This window comes from Cladophialophora psammophila, assembly GCF_000585535.1.
Source record: "Cladophialophora psammophila CBS 110553 chromosome Unknown aczJe-supercont1.16, whole genome shotgun sequence".
NCBI lineage: Eukaryota > Fungi > Ascomycota > Eurotiomycetes > Chaetothyriales > Herpotrichiellaceae > Cladophialophora > Cladophialophora psammophila.
In genome coordinates this window covers 1-19,550 of record NW_006912937.1, presented here as the reverse complement: position 1 = coordinate 19,550, position 19,550 = coordinate 1, and the positions used below count along the sequence as shown (strand labels likewise).

The window sequence follows — 19,550 nt, the reverse complement described above, 5'->3', positions numbered from 1 at the left end:
TACATAGCTGAGTCTATGGACATCGTGGAATCAGCCCTCGAGGAAGCTCGCCTGCTCCATGATGAAGTACCGAAGTCGCTTACAAAGCGCCACTGTTGCAATCTGTCGCTCGTTGGTATACTGTCCAAAAAAAAATACCTCATTTCTCATGATATCAAGCATCTGAGAGATCTCGTTTCGTTCGTCACTGTCAGCGTTGGCGAATGGAACGAAAAACTTGACATTACTCGTCCAAAATTTCCTTCTGCAGACTTGTTCAATCTTTCTTCATGCCTTGAGACAATCGAGCGTGCTGCAGTAGAAAGCCCACTTAGGCAACAGGCTCTCGCGCGACTCATTCAGTGGCACATCCCCATCCACCAATCTCGGAGACCATTTGAAGGCCTGATGGTCATGTACCGCGAGCATGGGCACGAACTTGAAAGTTTGTGCGGGCACCTGGCCTCTGTTCATACGTTGTCACAGGAACAAATTGATGCGGACATCGACATGCTGAGGAAACAGGAAGCGATAAGTTCAAAGGTGGACCAAGAACCTCAAGCTTGAATAGGATGATTATACCGATTCTTTTCTTGGACACAGAAAGCTGGCGATTTACGCTCATCACAAGCGAATCATATTTTCCGCAGAAGGTCTAGTTACGAGTGTTTTGGGCTATACGGATGATGAAGAGCCGAAATCGTGGGCGAATTTTGAGGCCTCTAGAAGCGCGACTTGAAGACGAGAGCTTCGCAAAAGAGCAACCGGAAGGGAAATCTCCCAATCCCAACATGTGCCGCGTCTGTAGGCATGTCAAATTACTGAAACCTATGGATGGTGGCGGCTTCACCTGGGACAGCAACAAGTTCTCCCCCTTCGGGACATATTCCCAACTTCTTACCAGAAACCACTGCTCGATTTGTCGCTTGATTCTGTCGCTCGATACAGTGGACGGAGGGCACACCCTGCATCCGCGCCTCGCGCAGATTGATCGTGAAATACAGGGCACACAGTTCCATGCACAACTCTTACCTTCTGGGGAGGTCATGCTGGGGGTCGAGTATGGCATGACAACCGTCGGAGCACTGCGATTGCTCACACCAGACAATTTATCCGATGCCCTGAGACAGCCCTGTCCACGCCTTGCGCTTGGGACTCTGTTCCTGAACATTTACAACAAGCGGTATCCACACTTGCTCGAGGGGGATCAGAGAGTCGACTTTGGAAAGATCCGCAGCTGGCTCTATGAATGTAACGGCATTCATGGAGAACTCTGCAACAGCCTGGGCAACACCCAGAGGTACGCCAGCGAGATCCCGCCAATCCTTATCGATGTCCAGGACAATTGTTTGGTCCAAGCAGCATCTGCGGAGAAGTATTTTACTCTGAGCTCTGTCTGGGGCAAGGTCAAGATTTCCCAAACGATCAATGCTAATATCCAAGATCACTTTCAGAAGTCAAGCATGGACCCCTCACAATATCCCAATACCAATACGAGACGCTACGATATTAGTCCGATCCCTTGGTGAGCGATATTTATGGACAGAGGCGCTTTGTATTATCCAGGACGATGCAATGATGAAGGAATGAGATATAGAACGAACAGATATTGTGTGCAAAAAGGCAATCGCCAATATTGTTGTTCTTGCAGGGCATAATGCCAATTCTGGCTTGCCAGGGGTGTCACCCAACTCGAGAGCATCACAGAGGGTCGAAGTGCTATCGATCTCTTGAGGGTCAAGTGACCTCGCCCTGCGAGAAGACCATGTTGCTGAAACGTATACTATCTATTTAGTTGCCACACCACAGCGTCTGGCTCATGCGCAAACAAGCTCGACATGGAATACGCGAGGAGGGAATTTGCAGGAGCAAACACTTGCTCGTCGAAACATATACTTCTCCCCCAGGTATGTGTACTTACAATGCTGCAAGGAGGTTGTCTCTGAGACAATGCTACAAGGTAGATATAACTGAAGGGGGTTTGAAAAGTGGAGGCGAGGATGATCCAGGTGAAGACGCCGACGAGAAACCAGCGTTTGCTATCAGAAACCCAATCACAGAAGTCGGTAAAATAGGTGATGTGTCTCCGCTAGAGAAATTACGACAAGTCTTCAGGGCTTATAGCGAGCTGGTGGAGGTCTATACTACTCGGGATCTGACGCAGCCAACTGACATTCTAGATGCCTTTCTCCGGCATGTTGTCGGCCTTCAAGGATGATTGCCAGAGTGAGACGTGTTATGGTCTGCCCATTGCCGCATTTGATCTTGGGATCTTGTGGTCTCCCACGGCGTCATTGCAGAGGAGACCTGGAAAGGCATCTACAACCTCTTCCTCTCCATCTAAGGTTTCGCCATCGACACGTTCTACGCACAGCGCAGCCACGCAGGATTTTCCGACATGGTCCTGGGCAGGTTGGGTCGGCGCCTCCGACTACCGTCTCCTGCCACTGGACAAAGAACCACCTCCTGACTGGCTGGCTGGCGAGTTTTTTGTAATTCGTGAGGGAGAGATACTGCGAGTGCAAGGGCAGACGAAGCAAGACCTCGAATCTCTGCGTACACTGAACCGATCAAGTCATAATCGCCATCTCTCGGAGCAGGAATGCCTATGCGGAACGCGAAGGCCTGACCAGGGTCGAAGGTGATGTCAGGCGGTTTGATGCCTACGAGTTCCGCGCTCAGGGCCCAGTAGTGGTTTGGTGAACGTGTTGGTGCTGCGGCCCGATATTGATGTGTTTGAGAGGATCGCCGTGGGCCAGATCCATAGCAAGGCCTGGGAGGAGGCTGGACCACGCAGGTTGTGGGATTAAACTTGGCTGAGAGGAATATTTCAAATATAGCGTCTCGCAGTTTCTAGCTCTTCGATCCGCCATGCCTGTTTCCTGCAGGCGGTGCCAATCCAGAATACAGGCCCCAGGGGAACTCTTGAATCTACCTTCCAGTTAACAGATGCCCGCACGTCGGTACTTGTTGATTTCAACACTGCGGAGATCTCAGGCCCCACCTCTTGGCCACAATATCCAGCAATACACGCTCCGGAGGGCGATGCTTCGAAAGGTCACCGTTGTCACAGATATTACTCTAATCGAAAACTATCATCGGTCCATGTCGACCCTGTCTAGGAACCCGAGAGGCATGAGCAATCGCACTGGACATGTCTTTCATGAATCCCCCTTAAGAATGGAGGGATGGACGAGAGCCGCGATACATCAGATGATGCAGCCACCAGGGATTTTGCACAACCTTGATCCGAGGTATCCCACTTGCCTCGATCGGCGAGACGGTAAGAACTAGTATAAAAGGCTCGAGGCCCCCGATGTTCTCACTCAGATAGACCCAGCTCCCCCTGTTTTCCTTCCCACCCTTTCTACTCTTTCTGAAAACCCGCTACTTTGACCTAGGTTCAGGGGCATACACTACCTACAAGATGGCAGGCTATGACATTATCCCTCAAAATGCCGAGGTCAAATTGGATACATTCACCCTGTCAATTCCCGACCAGCAACTCTTTGATTTCAAAGACCTATTGCGACTGTCCAAGCTAGCCCCACGCACATATGAGAACACGCACACTGATGACGGAAAGTTCGGTGTCAGTTATGACTGGATGAAAAAAGCGAAAGAATACTGGCTGAACGAATATGACTGGTATGTTTTGATTCTTCGGGATGGGCGACAACAACAGTCAAGATCTTAAGCCCTTGAAAACAGGCGTGCTGTCGAAAAGTACAACAACTCATTTCCAAACTTCATCGCCCATATCAAGGACGACGACGGAGAGGATTTCCGCGTCCATTTTATCGGTCTCTTTTCCAAGAAACAAAATGCCGTCCCTCTCCTTTACATGCATGGCTGGCCTGGTAGCCATTTTGAATTTCTCGACATCATGGACCTGTATCGCAAGAAATACTCACCAGAGGAGCTGCCCTACCACATCATTGCACCCTCTCTGCCGGGGTGGACCCTCAGCTCCGGTCCACCCCTGACCAGGAACTTCGATACCGAAGATATTGCTCGCATCATGAATAAGTTGATGGTTGGTCTGGGCTTCGGGAGTGGTTATATCTGCCAGGGCGGCGACATTGGTTCTTTCACGGCCAAGGTCATGGCAGGAACCTATGATGAGTGCAAAGGTGCGCTGAACCAGTCCGATCAAAGCCAAACAAATACTATAGTGTGTATCTGACGCAGTCATCTTTTACAGGTGTTCATTGTGAGTATCTTCCATCCAGTCCCGTCATCCCCCAACTGAGGAATGTCCAGACAATTTTGCCGTGTCCAGCGAACCACCGAAAGGCGTTGACGAGAGCCAAATCACCGAAGCCGAGAAAGAAGCCATGGAGACCCGAATGAAGGCATTCTACACGACGGGGAATGCATATGCTCGAGAACACGGCACCAGACCAGCGACAATCGGGTTTGTGCTCGCTTCCAGCCCACTTGCTCAGCTAGCATGGTAAGAAATCCTAAATATAGCCCTTGAAGAAGGAACGCCCAACGCCGGCGTCTATGCGGAAATGGCGGCTAAGTAATTGAAATCGCAAACCTGACAGGATTGGCGAGAAATTCATCGAGTGGACCGACGAAACGCCGCCTCTCAAGAACATACTGGATTCCATCACCTTGTACTGGTTCACCGAATCCTTCCCACGTTGCATCTATTGCTACCGCGAGGTATGAAGATATCCCAAATGTTCTTCTGCTGTTAACGGGGCTATGATGTATATACTGACTCGTCAAAACAGTTTTCTGTTCCAGGTGGCCGCGGCCTCCCGCACGGAAATCCAAAGTACAAAAACGACAAACCGGTCGCATACTCGTGGTTCCCGAAGGAGCTTGCACCGGTGCCGAGAGCGTGGGTGCTCGCGCAGGGCCACAACCTTGTGCTCTTCAGACAGCACGAGTCGGTGAGTTTTGCCTCCTTTGCAGGCCATCTTTTCTCCCTCCCTTTTTCGCCCCCCTCCCCCCTTCCGTACCCCTCTGCTCAAGTGGAGATGTGTTTCTCAACGTGGGTTATATAAATATCGGAAGGATATTTCAATCTGTCAGAGTTTGCACGCATGGCATCCATCTACCCTTCCATCCATCCATCCATCCATCCATCCATCCATCCATACATACATACACACACGCGAGTACATATGGCAGAGGGCTAACGCGAGTTTGACAACAAATATACAGGGTGGCCACTTCGCGGCAATGGAAAAGCCAAAGGAAATGCTGCAGGACATGGAGGAGTTTATCGAGAAGATCGGATGGCCCGTCAAGTGAGAAGACGCGCTCGAGACGTTTTTGCGCGTGCGCGAGATGTGGTGCCCTCGAAAATTCACAATGCCTCTACGTATACCTAGGTAGTTCAAGCTCAGGCAGAAGGGGGAACGAGAAATACCATTTATAATGCCGTGGGCCAATCCATCAACGGGACACCTTTCTTCGTACCAGTGGACCGGGCCGACCGGGTACAGGTACGGGTATTGGACGAACGGAAATGTCTCCCAGGAGAGAGTGACATGGCTTAGAAGCATATAACAAACGAAGCTGCTGTTGTCTAAAACACCAAGGTTGACTCCACAATTTCGTTCCGAACTGAAGGACTTGGACACGTATATACATATATATACATTGTGCCTCCTTTGGGATGAGCCAGAAACGGAACATGCACATAATCGTCGCCGCCATTGTCGTCGTCTTCGTAATGATTCAATTCAGAACCTCTCGTACTGTGCCATGCCGCGTCGTCTCATCTCAATCCTTCTCCCATTGTGCATCCCACTAAAGTCATATGCAGCTGCCATCTCTTCTTCGGAGGGCATCTTGACGATTATAAGATATAGGACATCCTTTTTGAAAGCGGGTTGGAGGTAGCTTGAGATCGTATGGGGGAACCTCTCTCTCTCTCTCTCTCTCTCTCTCTCCCTCTCTCTCTCCCTCTCTCTCTCTCTGTGTGTGTGTGTGTGTCCCTCGTATGGACAACTTCTCGCCCCGGGCAAAAAAGGAAACTCACGATCCAACTCACCTTGCTGAGGATCTGCTAGATGGCGTCCTGGCCGCTTCCAAACCCGTACCCACCCAGGACCGCGCCGACGAGGCTTTCCAACGCAATTTCTGGTCCTGACCTTCCGCCGAAGCCTCCCATGCGCGCACCCTAGTTGCAGACTTGTAGTATGCCATACCCAATTCCCATACCGGTTCCAAGTTCGATGGGCCCGCCGCGTCGCTGTTCATAGCCGGTTCACTCCATTAGGACTGGTTCTCGAGCCACCACACTGTTGAGGTGGCGGTTGTCGATGACCGACCTGCTGCTGCAGTTCCCGTATCATGTGATATTGGTCCTGGCCGTATCCCATCCCAGCATACCCGCCCATCATCTTCGTCACATGTTCTGCCGCACCTTCACTTCACTACAACACCTAACTAGAACCCACCCGTCAGTTTGTAAAGAATATGTTTTTCGACCACCAAATATTTTCCAACAATTGATCGGATCCTACCTGCATCAAACAACCTGACCATAAATCCAAGAGTTGGGTTGCCACAACGCAGGCTCAAAGTACCACTCTGGTTACTCCAGGAAGTTGATCAGGTAACCCATCATTGTTACCACCACACCACACAACAAAGAAGGCTCAGTTTAGCGAGAGACAGGGGAGGGTGAATATGGGATTGAGCGCTCAGGAGGAAGAAAGAGGAGGGGGTTTGAGCAGGAGGGGTCCGCGATGAGAGGGGAGAAGGGCTTTCGAGTCCGGGAGTCGGCAACCAAAAAAAAAAACATCCTTCGCGGGGTTTTCTCACAAGTTTGAGTTTTTTGCTCTTTTACCGGGTGGTCCTGAAGGGGGTTCGAGCCTGGGATTCATCAGAAATAACATCGCAATGGTTTTGTCCACCACCCGTGGGCAAGTGCCAAGAGATGAGATCGCAGTTGCTCGCTAGGTGGTTGGGGACGGCGGCCTCTATGCCTAGATCACCTCACCATCGGGTCCGTGTTCCGTCAATGTAGTCTGTGGGCGTCACTTGCAGAGGATGCCTGTGCACGAACGCATCAGTGATCCGGGAAGGACTGATCTAGTCCCGCTTAGAAATGGGCTCTTCTGCGCGCAAGGCGTCTAGGCTATTGGATTTGACGCTCAAGAGCTCGTCTTGAGCCTCGTCAAGATTCCAATGCTCTTCGTCTCCTCCTTCAAGAACCCCGTTTGGTGCATTAGTTTCTCCCATGGCATTCGAGTGAATCTCTTTGACATTAACCTCTGTCAGATGGGCCTTGGCCTCCATTCTCTCTTTGCGATCGTGGGACGTCTTCTGATACTAGGCCGATGCAGGAGCGAGCCTTTCACGGCATATCGCAATATGATGTCGGCCATGTTTGGGGGATTGTTGACATTCCCCACCATTGTTGTCAAAGATATCAGTGAGGAGGAAGTGAGCACCGCAAGATTGCTTGATAGACCCCAGGGGAACATAACCGTGCAGGAACGCAGAAGGTCGAGAGGGGTTCGTCGGCCAATTCGTTCGATCGGCAAGAGGGACGGCTCAGGGAAGGCAATCCACTGTGTCCTTATATTTCACGGTGTAGAAAGGCTTACCATCCTCGGTGTGTTGAGCTTATCTTGCCCAAGCCTGTCCGCGGGAAGGCCGCAAATAGCATTCAAGTATTATACTCGGTGGCTGCTGCGAGCATTACAGAGCTCCCTTCTCCAATTGTGGAGCTATTCTGGACAACGTCATATTCAATGCCGTTATGTTGTATAGGCAGAAACGGGAACGGGAAGGACCAGGCAAGGATCTGAGCAGGAAGCAGCTATAGGACAGCAGCGCGTTCGCTGTATATGTAATGCGGCGATATATATTGGGTAACTACTGAGGGGCGACGTCTTCAGCTTTCTGTAGGCGTTCGTAATGCCAAGCCACTAAACGCCCAACAGTGCACCAAGAAATCCCCCTACGCCCAGGTACTGTAACCCCAGTTATCTCAGTTGCCCCCAGCTTGCCCAGCTGATGTACCCAGCTAACTTCAATACGTCTCCGCCCGTATGTGCGCACGTCCACCCATGGAAGCGGACGACTGCCTGATCGGACCCTGTTTATTAAGCTCTTCGAGTACCCAGTACTGGGTACAACTCATTCAAATATTGCGCACATGTTCTGATATCATCCATGTCAACTGAGTATTTAGTTCGTTGAGCATGTAGCGATCACAAGACCCCACGAAAAGCGACAACGAATCGACTGACGGAGAGTTCTTCTCCCCCTCCAACCGGAACCTCTCTCTCCAGCGTCGATACAACCAGTGCAACCGAGATCTTCAGAGGTTACTGACTGTTGCCTTCCTTTGCTCCGACCAGGAGTGAGATGATATGGATGACCTGAAAAATGAGACTAAGGAAGCCCTCAGCGACGCGGCGAGATGAACCAGAGGCTAAATGGTGGCACCAGATAAAGTCGACCTTTGAAAGATACTCCGGAACCCCACCATCGACCCTCCGCTATTGCTCTTCAGCTACTCAGGCATCCGCGAACGTGCGCCCAAACTAGCCAGCCTGATAGCAGAACGTGAAGGATCCCATGCAATGGCCTAACAAAACGCGCACTGCTCATCCAGAATCAGGGAAGCCTTCACGTCTTCCCAGATCTCGGCGCAAGGTGCTTCGCATTCACTTTCAAGCCAGAGAAATCTGGCCAGTCTCTCCTCCACGGTCATCCGCAAGGATTCCCTGTAGTCGACTTCTTGACCTATCATTTCGGCGCGCACATGTTGAACCAAGAAGTCAACAAACCAGTCGTAAAGGGTTGTGCTTCTTACGGACCAAGCCGTCATTATGGCGACCCACAGGAAAAAGGAATGATAGGTTGAGTCCTGGTGCAGATGCAATTCCGTAGTTGCACATTGCAGACATCGTTTGATGCGCCGGGCATATGGTATGGTCACATCTATGTTGTCATGCAAGTTCGGCAGAAGCACCGTGATCTGGAAGATAAAGGCACACAGCCGACAGATTTCATACAGTGCGAGTGCTCGATGCGTTTTCAAACTGGTTGGTGAATCAGGGTAGGCCAAGCTTGATGAGAACAGTTCCTCCGATAAGTCGGGCAAGGTCAATAGCTCGTGTTGATTCAAGTTTCGTGCAAAGATGATCATCTTGATGGGGGGAGCTTCACCATCGCCCCGCTGATAGCTGTCGAAAGCAACAATCAGATCGCGAATGACGTTCAAGACTTTAAGCAACTCGATAGCTGTAGGCAAGCCCAAGTCCGTTAAGAAGTAGAACCCGGTAGCTAGGTTGAGGCATCTCTGAAATGCTGGACTTCTAGGTTGGCTTGTGAGCCAGGTGCCGATAACTGGCGAGGATGGCATAAATAGAGGAAACGATGGTTTTGTTTGAAACATGATGGATGTATGGATATCGAAGCTGCAGTCGCTGTCAGTGGATGGCACCTTGACTTCTCCAATCGTATGCTTACGAAGCAAGAGCAAAGGCAAGGCCAGGAAGGCGGATCGTATGCAGTCCGCCTTTCATCTTGATGATTTCGATCACAGCCTTCATGTGTTGCCACTCATATTCCATGCTGGCGTAGAACTGGCCGTCTTGCTCGGCTGACATTGTCCTTCTCTCACGCTTCTCTACGGCGCTGACATTCTCTCCATGTCCGACAATCGCCAGTAAAGCCATAGCAAAGATGACTTCATCGGTCAACGCTGTCGCCTGAGACTGCAGGGCCGACCTGAGCGACTTGATCGCTTCCACCTTGCTTGTCAAGCGTAACACCGCGCTCTTTGAATTGTCCACGGTTGGAGACTGGTGAAAAGCTTTGTGAGCAGCACCGGAGTAGACGAGGGTATGAAAGCACAACGGAGAGCGAATCGCAGTGTCCATGACCGACTTCTTCGCCATGAGCAGGGATTCGGGCCTGTCATCTGCGGCAAAGAGAGACCACTGGCATGAGATGGCTGAGAATGACAATTAGATTTATTTTGACTATGGGACCAAAAATTGGGCTAAAATGGACTCAATATCATATTTGGCGTAAGCAGTGATAATGGGAATGTGCACGGAAATTTGAAAGAAGAATAGACTGACCATGATCAAGCATTTCATGAACCATCAAAGGCTGATCGGGGGTGCAATAGGCGTTGAATGGGTCGACCCTGCCTGCCCCTAGAACCGTGCTTGGCTCAGGAATCGGTCTTCCGGACCTGAGACCGCCATCGCTGCTCGATGCAAGAGATAATTTTGAGTCGGCCTTCGCGGCTGGATCCTTCTTGCCCCTACCCGCAGACAATTGTCGGGCGCGAAGGGCAGACTTTCTAAGGGACTTCACCTTGCGATGATAGACCCTAGCGGCATGCTGTTGTGGGGATTCCTCTGCTGTCTCGTCGACGTCGTGAGAATCTTTCGAAGGGTTATACGGTAGGAAAAGGAGGCGCATATTGTTCTCACGCCGAATAAGGTTGAATGTGCCTCAGTTCCCGCTCTGACATATCAAGCTGACAAGGTCTGACACTCTCTGGAAGACACGAAGCTGACGGCAATTGAAGCTCCAAAGCACCACCACTACCGCCGTTTATCCCCAGATCTGATTATCCGAGTCTAGACCCGGCCGAAAATGGTGGATGTCAATTGGTGTTGTGGAAGCGATCTTCCACACATATGTTTCCGCGCACTCAAACCTCCGATCAAGTCGCCCATGAGTTCGAGCCGCCGTCATGAGATCTGGGCGTCTGAGCATCTCGGCAAAAGAGATTCCTGGGCTCAAATATACGTGAATGGGCAGCATCCAAAACGTGGCTGGCTGAGAAAACTGGCAACAACCTAACTGGGACTAACCCAGACTCACGCGCGCTATTCCAAAAATAGATCAGGTCTTGGCATATGTCTTGGCATATCTGTCTCCTTTAGCTTCCCAAAACTTGTGGCCACAGGACAGAGCAAGTTGAAAGCCAATCACATGAAGATGACCTCAAGCTTGGAGGGTCTCAACAGACGACCGGATCTTGTCGGGTCTTCTAAAGGGTAAGGAAGCAATGGTTCTACCTGGATCCAGCACTGACGCGGGCGAAGAGCTAAGAGTCAGCAAACTCCTCGGCCAGCACCTACCAAGCTCTTCCTGCCGCCAAACATCGCCTTCTATGTATGCTTTGCTTCACACCTCCTAGCAGCGCTGTATGCTCCAATACAGGACTGCGATGAGACCTTCAACTACTGGGAACCACTTCATTACCTAAACCATGGTTACGGCCTCCAGACATGGGAGTATTCCCCAGAATTCAGCATTCGGAGCTGGGCATATATTGGCCTACACGCCCTCCCAGCCAAAGTCGCGGGCCTCTTTGGCAGGTCAAAGATGTTTGAGTTTTATGCCTTGCGTATCGTGCTGGCATTTACCTGTGCGGCAACTGAGGTCCGTCTTTATTCGGCCATATCTCGAGTCGTCAATCCGAGAGTCGGAGTGATATACCTCATGATTGTTGCCTTCACTCCGGGGTTTTTCTACGCCTCTTCTGCATTCCTGCCATCTAGCTTTGCCATGTACACGGCTGCTTTGGGACTGACATCTTTCATGGATTGGCACGGAAGCTCAAAAACTGCCACAGGCATCACGTGGTTTGGAGTCGGTGCTCTGCTCGGATGGCCGTTCTCAGGGGCTCTAATTGTCCCATTCGTTGTCGAGGAATGGCTCATGGCAGTGGTAGGGCAAACAGATCTTTTGGAGACCTTTTCACGGTACCTGTACGGTGGCGTGCGCTGCTTAATTGTTCTGGTTCTTCAGATCTGTGTCGACACTTTCTTTTACCACAAAATCGCGGTGGTGCCTTGGCGTATCGTCGCTTACAATGTCTTCAGCGGCAAAGATCGCGGTCCCGATATATTTGGGACGGAGCCATGGAACTACTACCTGAGGAATTTGCTGCTTAACTTCAATATGTGGTTTATCCTTGCAGGGATTTCAGGACCACTCGTCCTGTTCCAGTCCATCGTCCTAGGCCAGTATCCCACCAAACAAACCCTTCTCAGGACTCTTACCTTCCTCTCTCCGTTCTATCTATGGCTGGCCATTTTCACCGTCCAACCCCACAAGGAGGAACGATTCATGTTCCCTGCTTACCCTTTCCTGGCCTTGAATGCAGCGATAGCATTTCACTCTCTGCTGACATGGATCGGTTCGACCGATTCGTTCATCTTTGGAAAAATCCCGGCAAAATTAAAACTGGCCGCCATTTTACCCATTGCACTCTTAGCCATCAATGTTGGGCTGCTGCGTATCGTTGGTACGGTGACCGCGTACAGAGCACCATTGCAGATATACGACACGCTCAACGCATCCAATCTGACGCGAGTTGACAATATAGTCTGCTTCGGCAAGGACTGGTACCGATTCCCATCCTCCCACTTTCTCCCAGACAATATCCACGCGAAATTCATCAAGAGCGAGTTCGATGGGCTCTTGCCCGGCGAGTTTCACGAGGGTAAGACTGGGTTTGGACTCTTTCCGGGAACCTGGTTAATACCGCCTGGGATGAACGATCGGAACGAAGAAGATCCTGGAAAATATGTTGATGTCCAGCACTGCACGTTCTTGGTCGACTCCTACATGCCCGGCATGGAGGCCACTAAGCACGAACCACTTTATATCCTGGACAAGGACCATTGGGATAAGATCTCCTGCGTCCCATTCCTGGATGCTTCCAGAACTGGAACTCTTGCTAGGACGATTTGGATTCCCGATCTACCATTCCTGCCTCCCAGATATCGTCGACATTGGGGTGAACATTGCCTGCTGCGCCAAAGGAAGGTGTAATGAACAAGAGAATTTGTTCAGGAGTGCCGGCAGTTCTCGAAACTGGAGAGTATTTAGCTGGGAGAATCCTGTCCAGGCAACCCCGTGCCCCCGCGCCCATGTCCGATACCCGGAAGCTACAATGTCGCGGTGGCTTGCCCCATTCCACGCACTGCCCTGGGGGGGGAAATGCGCCATCCCCGAAAAGGCATTTTTGTCCAGCCCAGACAACGGCGAACTGATTGGGCGAGACCAACCACAGGCTTGACACCAAAGTCGATGATAAGAATCCGAGTGGGCGGCAAGGTGCCCATGCGATAAGAGTATCGCACGTTTTGAGATCTGGCGCTGTCCGGAGGCGTGGGCTGGGGAGCTTCTGGTGGCCTCTCGGCGGATCAGCACGTCGAATGCAGACATTGATTCCATTTCTCTAGAAGTTCATATACCTTTCGGGCGTTGGGGTTTTGTTTCTCTTTATTCCCCTTGCTTCTCCATACAGGGTGCTCTGGTGTACCCCGTCTCCTTCCCATCGCCACCATGGACTCAGAATCCCTGAGACAGAGATTCTCAGACCTTATTGCTCGGTCACAACCATACATTGAGCAAGCAAATGTCCGTATTCAACCCTACGTTAAACAAACCAACGACCATCTTCAGAAATCTAAACACCATTGCTCTTCGATTCTAAAGTCAGCTCAGTCGGACCTACAGAGATTGTCACAAAGGTCCCATTTCAAAGAAGTCCTCTATGGCCTGACTCTGTTTGTCTTCCTCGCCTTTGCTATCGGCCGGTACATCTCCTACCGGCGCGCCCGCTACCTCGCCCGCCCGTCTCGCCCATCAACACCGCCGACACCTCTACTCGAAAAGGCCACTTATAGCAAAGGCGCCAATGCAGCTCAGGCTCGCAAACCAGGTACATGGATCCCGTCCGGCTTCCAACGTCCCAAACCACCCGCATACGAAAATTGGTCCATCGAGCACACAAAACCTCTTCCTTACCGCCCGTTCCGCTACGGGCCCAAGTACTTCGTCACCATGGGCCTCCGTAACGTGAAGTGGGACGACTGGATCGAACTGGACAACCACTTCCCGCGGTTTCACGGTGACAAGACCAGGCGGATTCTGGAGCGCGGGCACAAGTGCTGCAAGACGGCGCCCGAAGCATATCCTGCGGCGTTAGAACTCCTCGAAGAATTCCGCGCGTACTTGCCAGACCGGTACCCGACGCTGTACCAGCGCACGGAAAAGGGGATCAAGAACCTGTGGTCGGGCGAGGAGCTCGACACGACGTCGCGGCCGCTGCCAGAAGACCCGATGCAGACGGCGGCGCGGATGGTGCAGGACGACCTGGCTATCATGATCGAGGGGGCAGACGGACAGTACTACCTGCTCGCGGGGGCGATCCTGCTGCCGGGCTTCTGGCGGCTGGAGGACAAGTACGGGATGCCCCTGTCACAGATCCACACGAGCGGCGACGTGCCGCAGTTCAAGGAGAAGCTGGAGAAGGGGATGATGAACTTTTTCCGCCGTCTCAAGCCCGAGGAGCTGGTGGCACGCAACAACTACTTCTTGCAAGTCGACGACGATTTGGCGTGGTCAAACTCGATCGGCAATGAGGACAATCCAAACATCAGCTGGAACACGGCCGAGAAGGACCGCGCCATCGAGCACCACTTCTTCCGCTCCGAGCGCCAGACCCTGCGCCGCCTGCCCCGCTCTGGCGGCGTGGTGTTTACCATCCGCACGTACTTCCACCCCGTCAGCGAGATCGTCGCCGAGGATTACGTGCCCGGCCGCCTGGCCAGCGCCGTCCGCAGTTGGGGCGACGACGTGTCCCGCTACAAGGGCAAGGAAAAGTATGGGGCCGTCCTGCTCGAGTATCTCGACAAGAAGCACCAGGAGCAGTTGGATAGAGGGCTAAAGTTGGACGAGGAGGACGAGAAGAGGAGTTATCCCTGGTGATGGGACATGACAAGCTAAGACGCTATTCTTGGTTGTATACGGAGTATATACATGTATGTATCTCTCGAGCGGTGGCTCCTACTTGCTTATAAAAGGAATTACGCCGAACTTGAATGTCATCAAAAATATTTCTCGGATACAGGTAGTCTGGTCCTGTTTGGGCATCTGGACAACTATTAACTGGCTTCGCCAGAGTCTCGGCAGAATGTGGATAATATAGCCTCTTCACAAGATTTTATTCTCTCGTTGATTTTGCTTATCCCCTCATGAGGAATGAGATCCTGTCAGGGCGACCGTTGGAAGACGTGCTCAACAACATCCACCGCGTTGTATGTCTCGCAATTGCTGGGATATATTACGCGTCATCACGATATACTCGGGATTCTCGCGTCATTGTCATTGCCAATTAGACTCGACTTCTCCTGCCACCCACTCTTCCCTCGCCTACGTCTTCCTGATCCTCAAGCTCCTCCTTCAGCCTCCGCTCCCTCGCTTCGCGTACCGTGTTCTCGTCTCTCTCTTTGATCCACGCGCACTCGTCGCGGAACTCACAGATGCGACACTTCCACGCATCAGTGACCTCCACGCCGCGCGGCTTCCGCTCGCCCTTCCAGAATGCTAAAGAGGAGTAGAGGGAGGACGTGAAGAAAGAAGGGTTGAAGAGGACGGATTTGCTTCCCAGGATCTGCGACTGAGCTTCTGCGGTGCCATTTGAGTTGCTAAAGTGCTTGTAGTTGCTGGAGATGTAACGTGCTGTGAGGACAGGAGAGAGCCGTGTTGGTTGTGAGGGCGGCGTAGGCAGGGCAGACAGAGTGGAGGGCGGTGAAATATTAGGATCTTGGTTCTGGTCGAGGGAATTGATTGTATGCGGAGTAGACGCTGACGTTGAACTAGAAGAGATGATGAAGGTCAATCGAAACTGCTCCATCATGAAATCCCACAGGCTGGCCAGGGTGTTGTGCTGAAGGAGAACATCCATCGAATCTTGCGTCGACGGCGGCAGATCCTGCCTGACATCGTCACTTTGTTGTGATAATTCAAACACGTCCTGATTCAACCCCCCAATCTGCGCGATGAACGTGTCCGAGAATGTCTCGTGGACGTCAAACTTGTACCTCTCCGCAAGCTGGGAGAGGGAGAATTTTCCCAGGGCCATATTTTCCAGCATGTGGTGGTAGAGATGGAGTTGGACCAAGGTAGGACGAATGGCCGATCCTGTCGGTAGAGTGGGAGTGCCTCGTGTCTTCACGTCGGTGATGTAGATTCGCCTCCCATCCTCTTTCTCTGACTTCCTCGTCCTCCACGCGGGAGCCTTGCTACTGGTCTCTTTGTCAATATCGCCATTGCCACGCTTCAGAGCCTGCGACAGCGACTGGCCCTGGTCTCGAGTTTCGTTCGTCACCAGGTAGTCCCTAATGCTGGCCTGATATTCTGGCAGTGGAGGCTCGACGTCCTTCTGCTCCAGCAGATTCCGACTCATTTCCTCAAGCTTGGGGTCAGGACACTCGTAGCTCAACTCATCAATGACCCCGTTTACCAGCTCTCCACCAATTGATCCCCAAATCTCCAACTCTCTCGTCTTGCCCGTCCGTCTGAGCGTTTTCAGTCCCTGGATGATATTCCAGATTCGAAGTCCCCAACTATCTTCTCTCTTGATGGTCTCTACGGGAACAGTGACGTGTATCTCATCTTCCAATGCCTGGTGGACTGCACTGCCTTGTTTCATTGTGGGTGTCCTCCTTTTCCGGCCATGTTTGGTCAAGACGTAGTAATATTGTAACTCGCACCATGCGGGGGAGATGAGATCGGTGACGGAGAGGGCTTTCATAGGAGGTTTGCGAAACCGTTCCAGGAGAGATCGAGTGTCAGGTTCGAGGGGTTGCTGCTCCTGCTGAGCATCTTGTTTGGTCTGCACGGTTGGTGGAGATTTCTCTCTTTCTGGCCTTACATCTTCTTCATTTCCAGATGCTCGTCTCTGCTCGGCTGGGCGCTGGTCAGCTTGTCAGCGAGACAAAGCATTGGGAAGGGCGTTGCACAGAACTTACGCCTTTGCTCACAAATGTTCTGGAGGAACTGGGCCTGAACGGACCGGGTCTCGAGCTTCCACTGACGCGTTGCCTCGAGACCAAATACCTTAGGCAGGCGAACGCCTCGAGGTTCTTCATAGTCTTCGATGTCTGTCAAAACCAGGGGCGCGTTTTTCTGTTCCTGTCCCGATTTGCCCGCGGCCTCAAGGAGGAGCTGGTCAATTATCTCGAGAGCCTCAGGGTCTTCCCCAAAGTCACTGTACTCGTCCGTGCCCTCATCTTCCGGCGGCCTTGTCACGGTCTGAGTGTTTACCACTTCAAATTGCATCAATACATTGTGGTCTTGGGTCGACATTGTTGGGGGTGGATGGTGGGCTGCTAGTGGTTTTGTAGCTGTCATGATTCAGTGAGCGTCCGCACCGACTCCGGAGAATATAAACGCAAAGGAAAACAATTGACCTGTCCATCTTCACGTTCAATCGTGACATGTATTTATATATTTTATACACCCCAAACTATACTTTATCCATTACTATTTTCGTTCAACAAAGGGAGCGAGGCCACTTTAATATGTCACGTGACTGAGCATCGAGGAGGCTCGGACGAGCACGGGAGAGCGTCGTGGGAGCCAACGCAGAGTACGGGGGACCGCGCCCGAGCACTGAGCGAGGCTATAGGGAGCGCTGCTTGATGAAGTCAGTTGGGGCTCAGGGATCCTCTTTGAGCCTCGGCTATAGTTGCCCAGCTTTAACCCCGTCATTTATTTTAGCTAAGCCTGCTGCCTGGTAACTTTCGATTCTCCGACAAGTATAGTATATATACATCGCACGTCACTGCTTCACGATACTATAACAAATCATAAGGACGACGATTTCTACGCTCGTACTCTCGCTAGATGCAATGGCAGTAACGAGTACAGTGACAGTGGCATTAGTTCAGATACGCCAGCATCTGTTAGCCAAACCCACGATGTCTTTACCGAATTTAAGGAGACCTTCGGCATAGCTAAGCGGAAGCAGAAGACGGTGGTTACGACTCCACGTGACTGCCCAGATCGTGACGTCACAGTAAGCTCTATCACACCCTGTTAGTTAGAAAGAGCCTTAGTTAGCTGCGGACGACGGCGTTGCGGATATAGAGCGGCTTATAGAAGTCGTAAGCAATGATATTAGCCGTAACTACTTATCAAAGGAAGAGATCGAGAATGGATTCACCTTTTAATCGAGATAAGAGAGCGATGAAGAGACAGAGACCGAGAATATTAGATCCCAGTGTATTTCTACATCGGCTAGCGACTGTCGCTCGGGTGAGTTCTATATCGGCGCTGTTAAGTCTTATTTTAGTTTTAATATATAGAATTAGAGAAAGTACTAGTGCCTTTATAGAATCTCCGCTATCGCCGCCTTCTATAGTGTTAAGATTCCTACTGGGGCCTAACTGGGTTAGGGTTCCTAGCAACAATCCTTAGATAGTATGAACTAATTAGGAAGAACACAAGGTATGAACAGTCTATGTCACTAAGAACTATATAGTCCAATAGTTAACATAAGTTGGCTACGGAGAGAGTGTAAGCCACGGAGGGGAGGTGGGCGTAGCTATATAGTCATGCCCTACACCATCTTACTTAGTCGCGCTTAGTCGTACTTAGCCGTGCTCGATCTAAGCGCACTGAGCCGCGCTGAGCGTTACTGAGCACGTCACGTACTTCAGCCTTACCTATTCTATGTCTATGAGCCCCACGCGGGCCGGCACACCTACCTTCCTTGTCCTCGTTCCTAGCCATAGAAAGGCTATGTCTAATACTATCCCCCTCCTAGATCTGTTCGTTGTCCTCAACGTACTTAAGGTAGACTGCGTCCCCTTGTTCTTCCTATGTTTTCCCTTTCTCATGGCTAATTATGCAGAGTTTTCGTGTTTCTAAAAGTGATCGTCCCTCTATCTCTCGCCGTCATACCGCCGTTATCTATATCCTTACCCTTGGTCGTCAGAAATTCGACATAGATCGTTGCACTCCGTGCCAGCGGTCGAATTCATTATGCTTCATACTAGAGAGCTACTCGAAGTGCTCCTCTTGCACCAAAAAGGGCGTTCGGGAGTGTAACGGGAATTTTTCTATAGAGGAGTTCAATGCGCTGACGGCCTAACGAAATCGTTTAGTCGAGGCCGCCCACCGGAAGGACGAGGAAATAAAAGGAATATTAGCGGAGGCCGCGCGGGTGTAGTTGGCTATGTCGGCGACGAATGCCGAGCGCGCCCGTCTCTAGTAAGAGACCGATATTTTATTAGAGAGACAAAAGAAAATATTAACTTAGGAGTTAAAGTCTTTAGACGAGTTAAATTACGTTGATCTCTCTTCTTAGGCTTCTTCTACTATCTCCGTGGCCTTAGATAACGTCTAACTAAAGTAGATATTTAGGCTAGCTCCCGGGTCGATGGCCGGTTTCAAAGGCCTAATTCCGATTAACCGAAACCTAGGGTAAACTACTCTAAGTGTTTCCGTCTTATTTTCTTTAATAGTTTCTTTAAGAGATTAGTTTCTACTTCTTAGCTATTTTTATAACTCGTCGTAACCTAACCATTTAATTAGATACTAGGGGGTGCCGCGTATAACGCGTTGTTAGACACAGCCTTTTCTGCGACCAGGACTGAGAACCGGGTAGGCAGGTGTGCCGACCCGCGAGGGCCACACAAGCAGGAAACACACAAGGCTGAGGCACGTGACGTGCTCAGCAACGCTCAGTGTAGATCAGTGTGCTCAGGCTGAGCACAGCTGATCACGACTGAGCACGACGGAGCAAGAGGGTACAG

At 51.2% G+C, this 19,550-nt stretch overlaps 6 protein-coding genes across 6 annotated transcripts; 4 read left to right on the top strand and 2 right to left on the bottom strand.

Moving 5' to 3' along the window:
• Positions 1 to 770: 770 nt before the first annotated feature.
• On the top strand, positions 771 to 1,508 carry A1O5_09282 (uncharacterized protein; the record flags this gene model as incomplete). Its single annotated transcript, XM_007749861.1, has 1 exon — positions 771 to 1,508. The coding sequence occupies one exon, from the start codon at positions 771 to 773 to the stop codon at positions 1,506 to 1,508; it is 738 nt and encodes a 245-aa protein (XP_007748051.1).
• Positions 1,509 to 3,406: 1,898 nt separating this feature from the next.
• On the top strand, positions 3,407 to 5,250 carry A1O5_09281 (uncharacterized protein; the record flags this gene model as incomplete). Its single annotated transcript, XM_007749860.1, has 6 exons — positions 3,407 to 3,627; positions 3,691 to 4,112; positions 4,243 to 4,435; positions 4,533 to 4,653; positions 4,725 to 4,886; positions 5,161 to 5,250. The coding sequence occupies 6 exons, from the start codon at positions 3,407 to 3,409 to the stop codon at positions 5,248 to 5,250; spliced, it is 1,209 nt and encodes a 402-aa protein (XP_007748050.1).
• A 3,298-nt stretch (positions 5,251 to 8,548) lies between these two features.
• Positions 8,549 to 9,866, bottom strand: A1O5_09280 (uncharacterized protein; the record flags this gene model as incomplete). Its single annotated transcript, XM_007749859.1, has 2 exons — positions 8,549 to 9,383; positions 9,436 to 9,866. The coding sequence occupies 2 exons, from the start codon at positions 9,864 to 9,866 to the stop codon at positions 8,549 to 8,551; spliced, it is 1,266 nt and encodes a 421-aa protein (XP_007748049.1).
• Positions 9,867 to 10,926: 1,060 nt separating this feature from the next.
• Positions 10,927 to 12,771, top strand: A1O5_09279 (uncharacterized protein; the record flags this gene model as incomplete). The annotated part of the gene is made up of 2 exons (XM_007749858.1): positions 10,927 to 10,985; positions 11,034 to 12,771. The coding sequence occupies 2 exons, from the start codon at positions 10,927 to 10,929 to the stop codon at positions 12,769 to 12,771; spliced, it is 1,797 nt and encodes a 598-aa protein (XP_007748048.1).
• Positions 12,772 to 13,287: 516 nt separating this feature from the next.
• Positions 13,288 to 14,715, top strand: A1O5_09278 (alpha-1,2-mannosyltransferase; the record flags this gene model as incomplete). Its single annotated transcript, XM_007749857.1, has 1 exon — positions 13,288 to 14,715. The coding sequence occupies one exon, from the start codon at positions 13,288 to 13,290 to the stop codon at positions 14,713 to 14,715; it is 1,428 nt and encodes a 475-aa protein (XP_007748047.1).
• Positions 14,716 to 15,121: 406 nt separating this feature from the next.
• On the bottom strand, positions 15,122 to 17,097 carry A1O5_09277 (uncharacterized protein; the record flags this gene model as incomplete). Its single annotated transcript, XM_007749856.1, has 2 exons — positions 15,122 to 16,698; positions 16,761 to 17,097. 2 exons carry the CDS (start codon positions 17,095 to 17,097, stop codon positions 15,122 to 15,124), a joined length of 1,914 nt encoding a protein of 637 aa, XP_007748046.1.
• Positions 17,098 to 19,550: the final 2,453 nt, after the last annotated feature.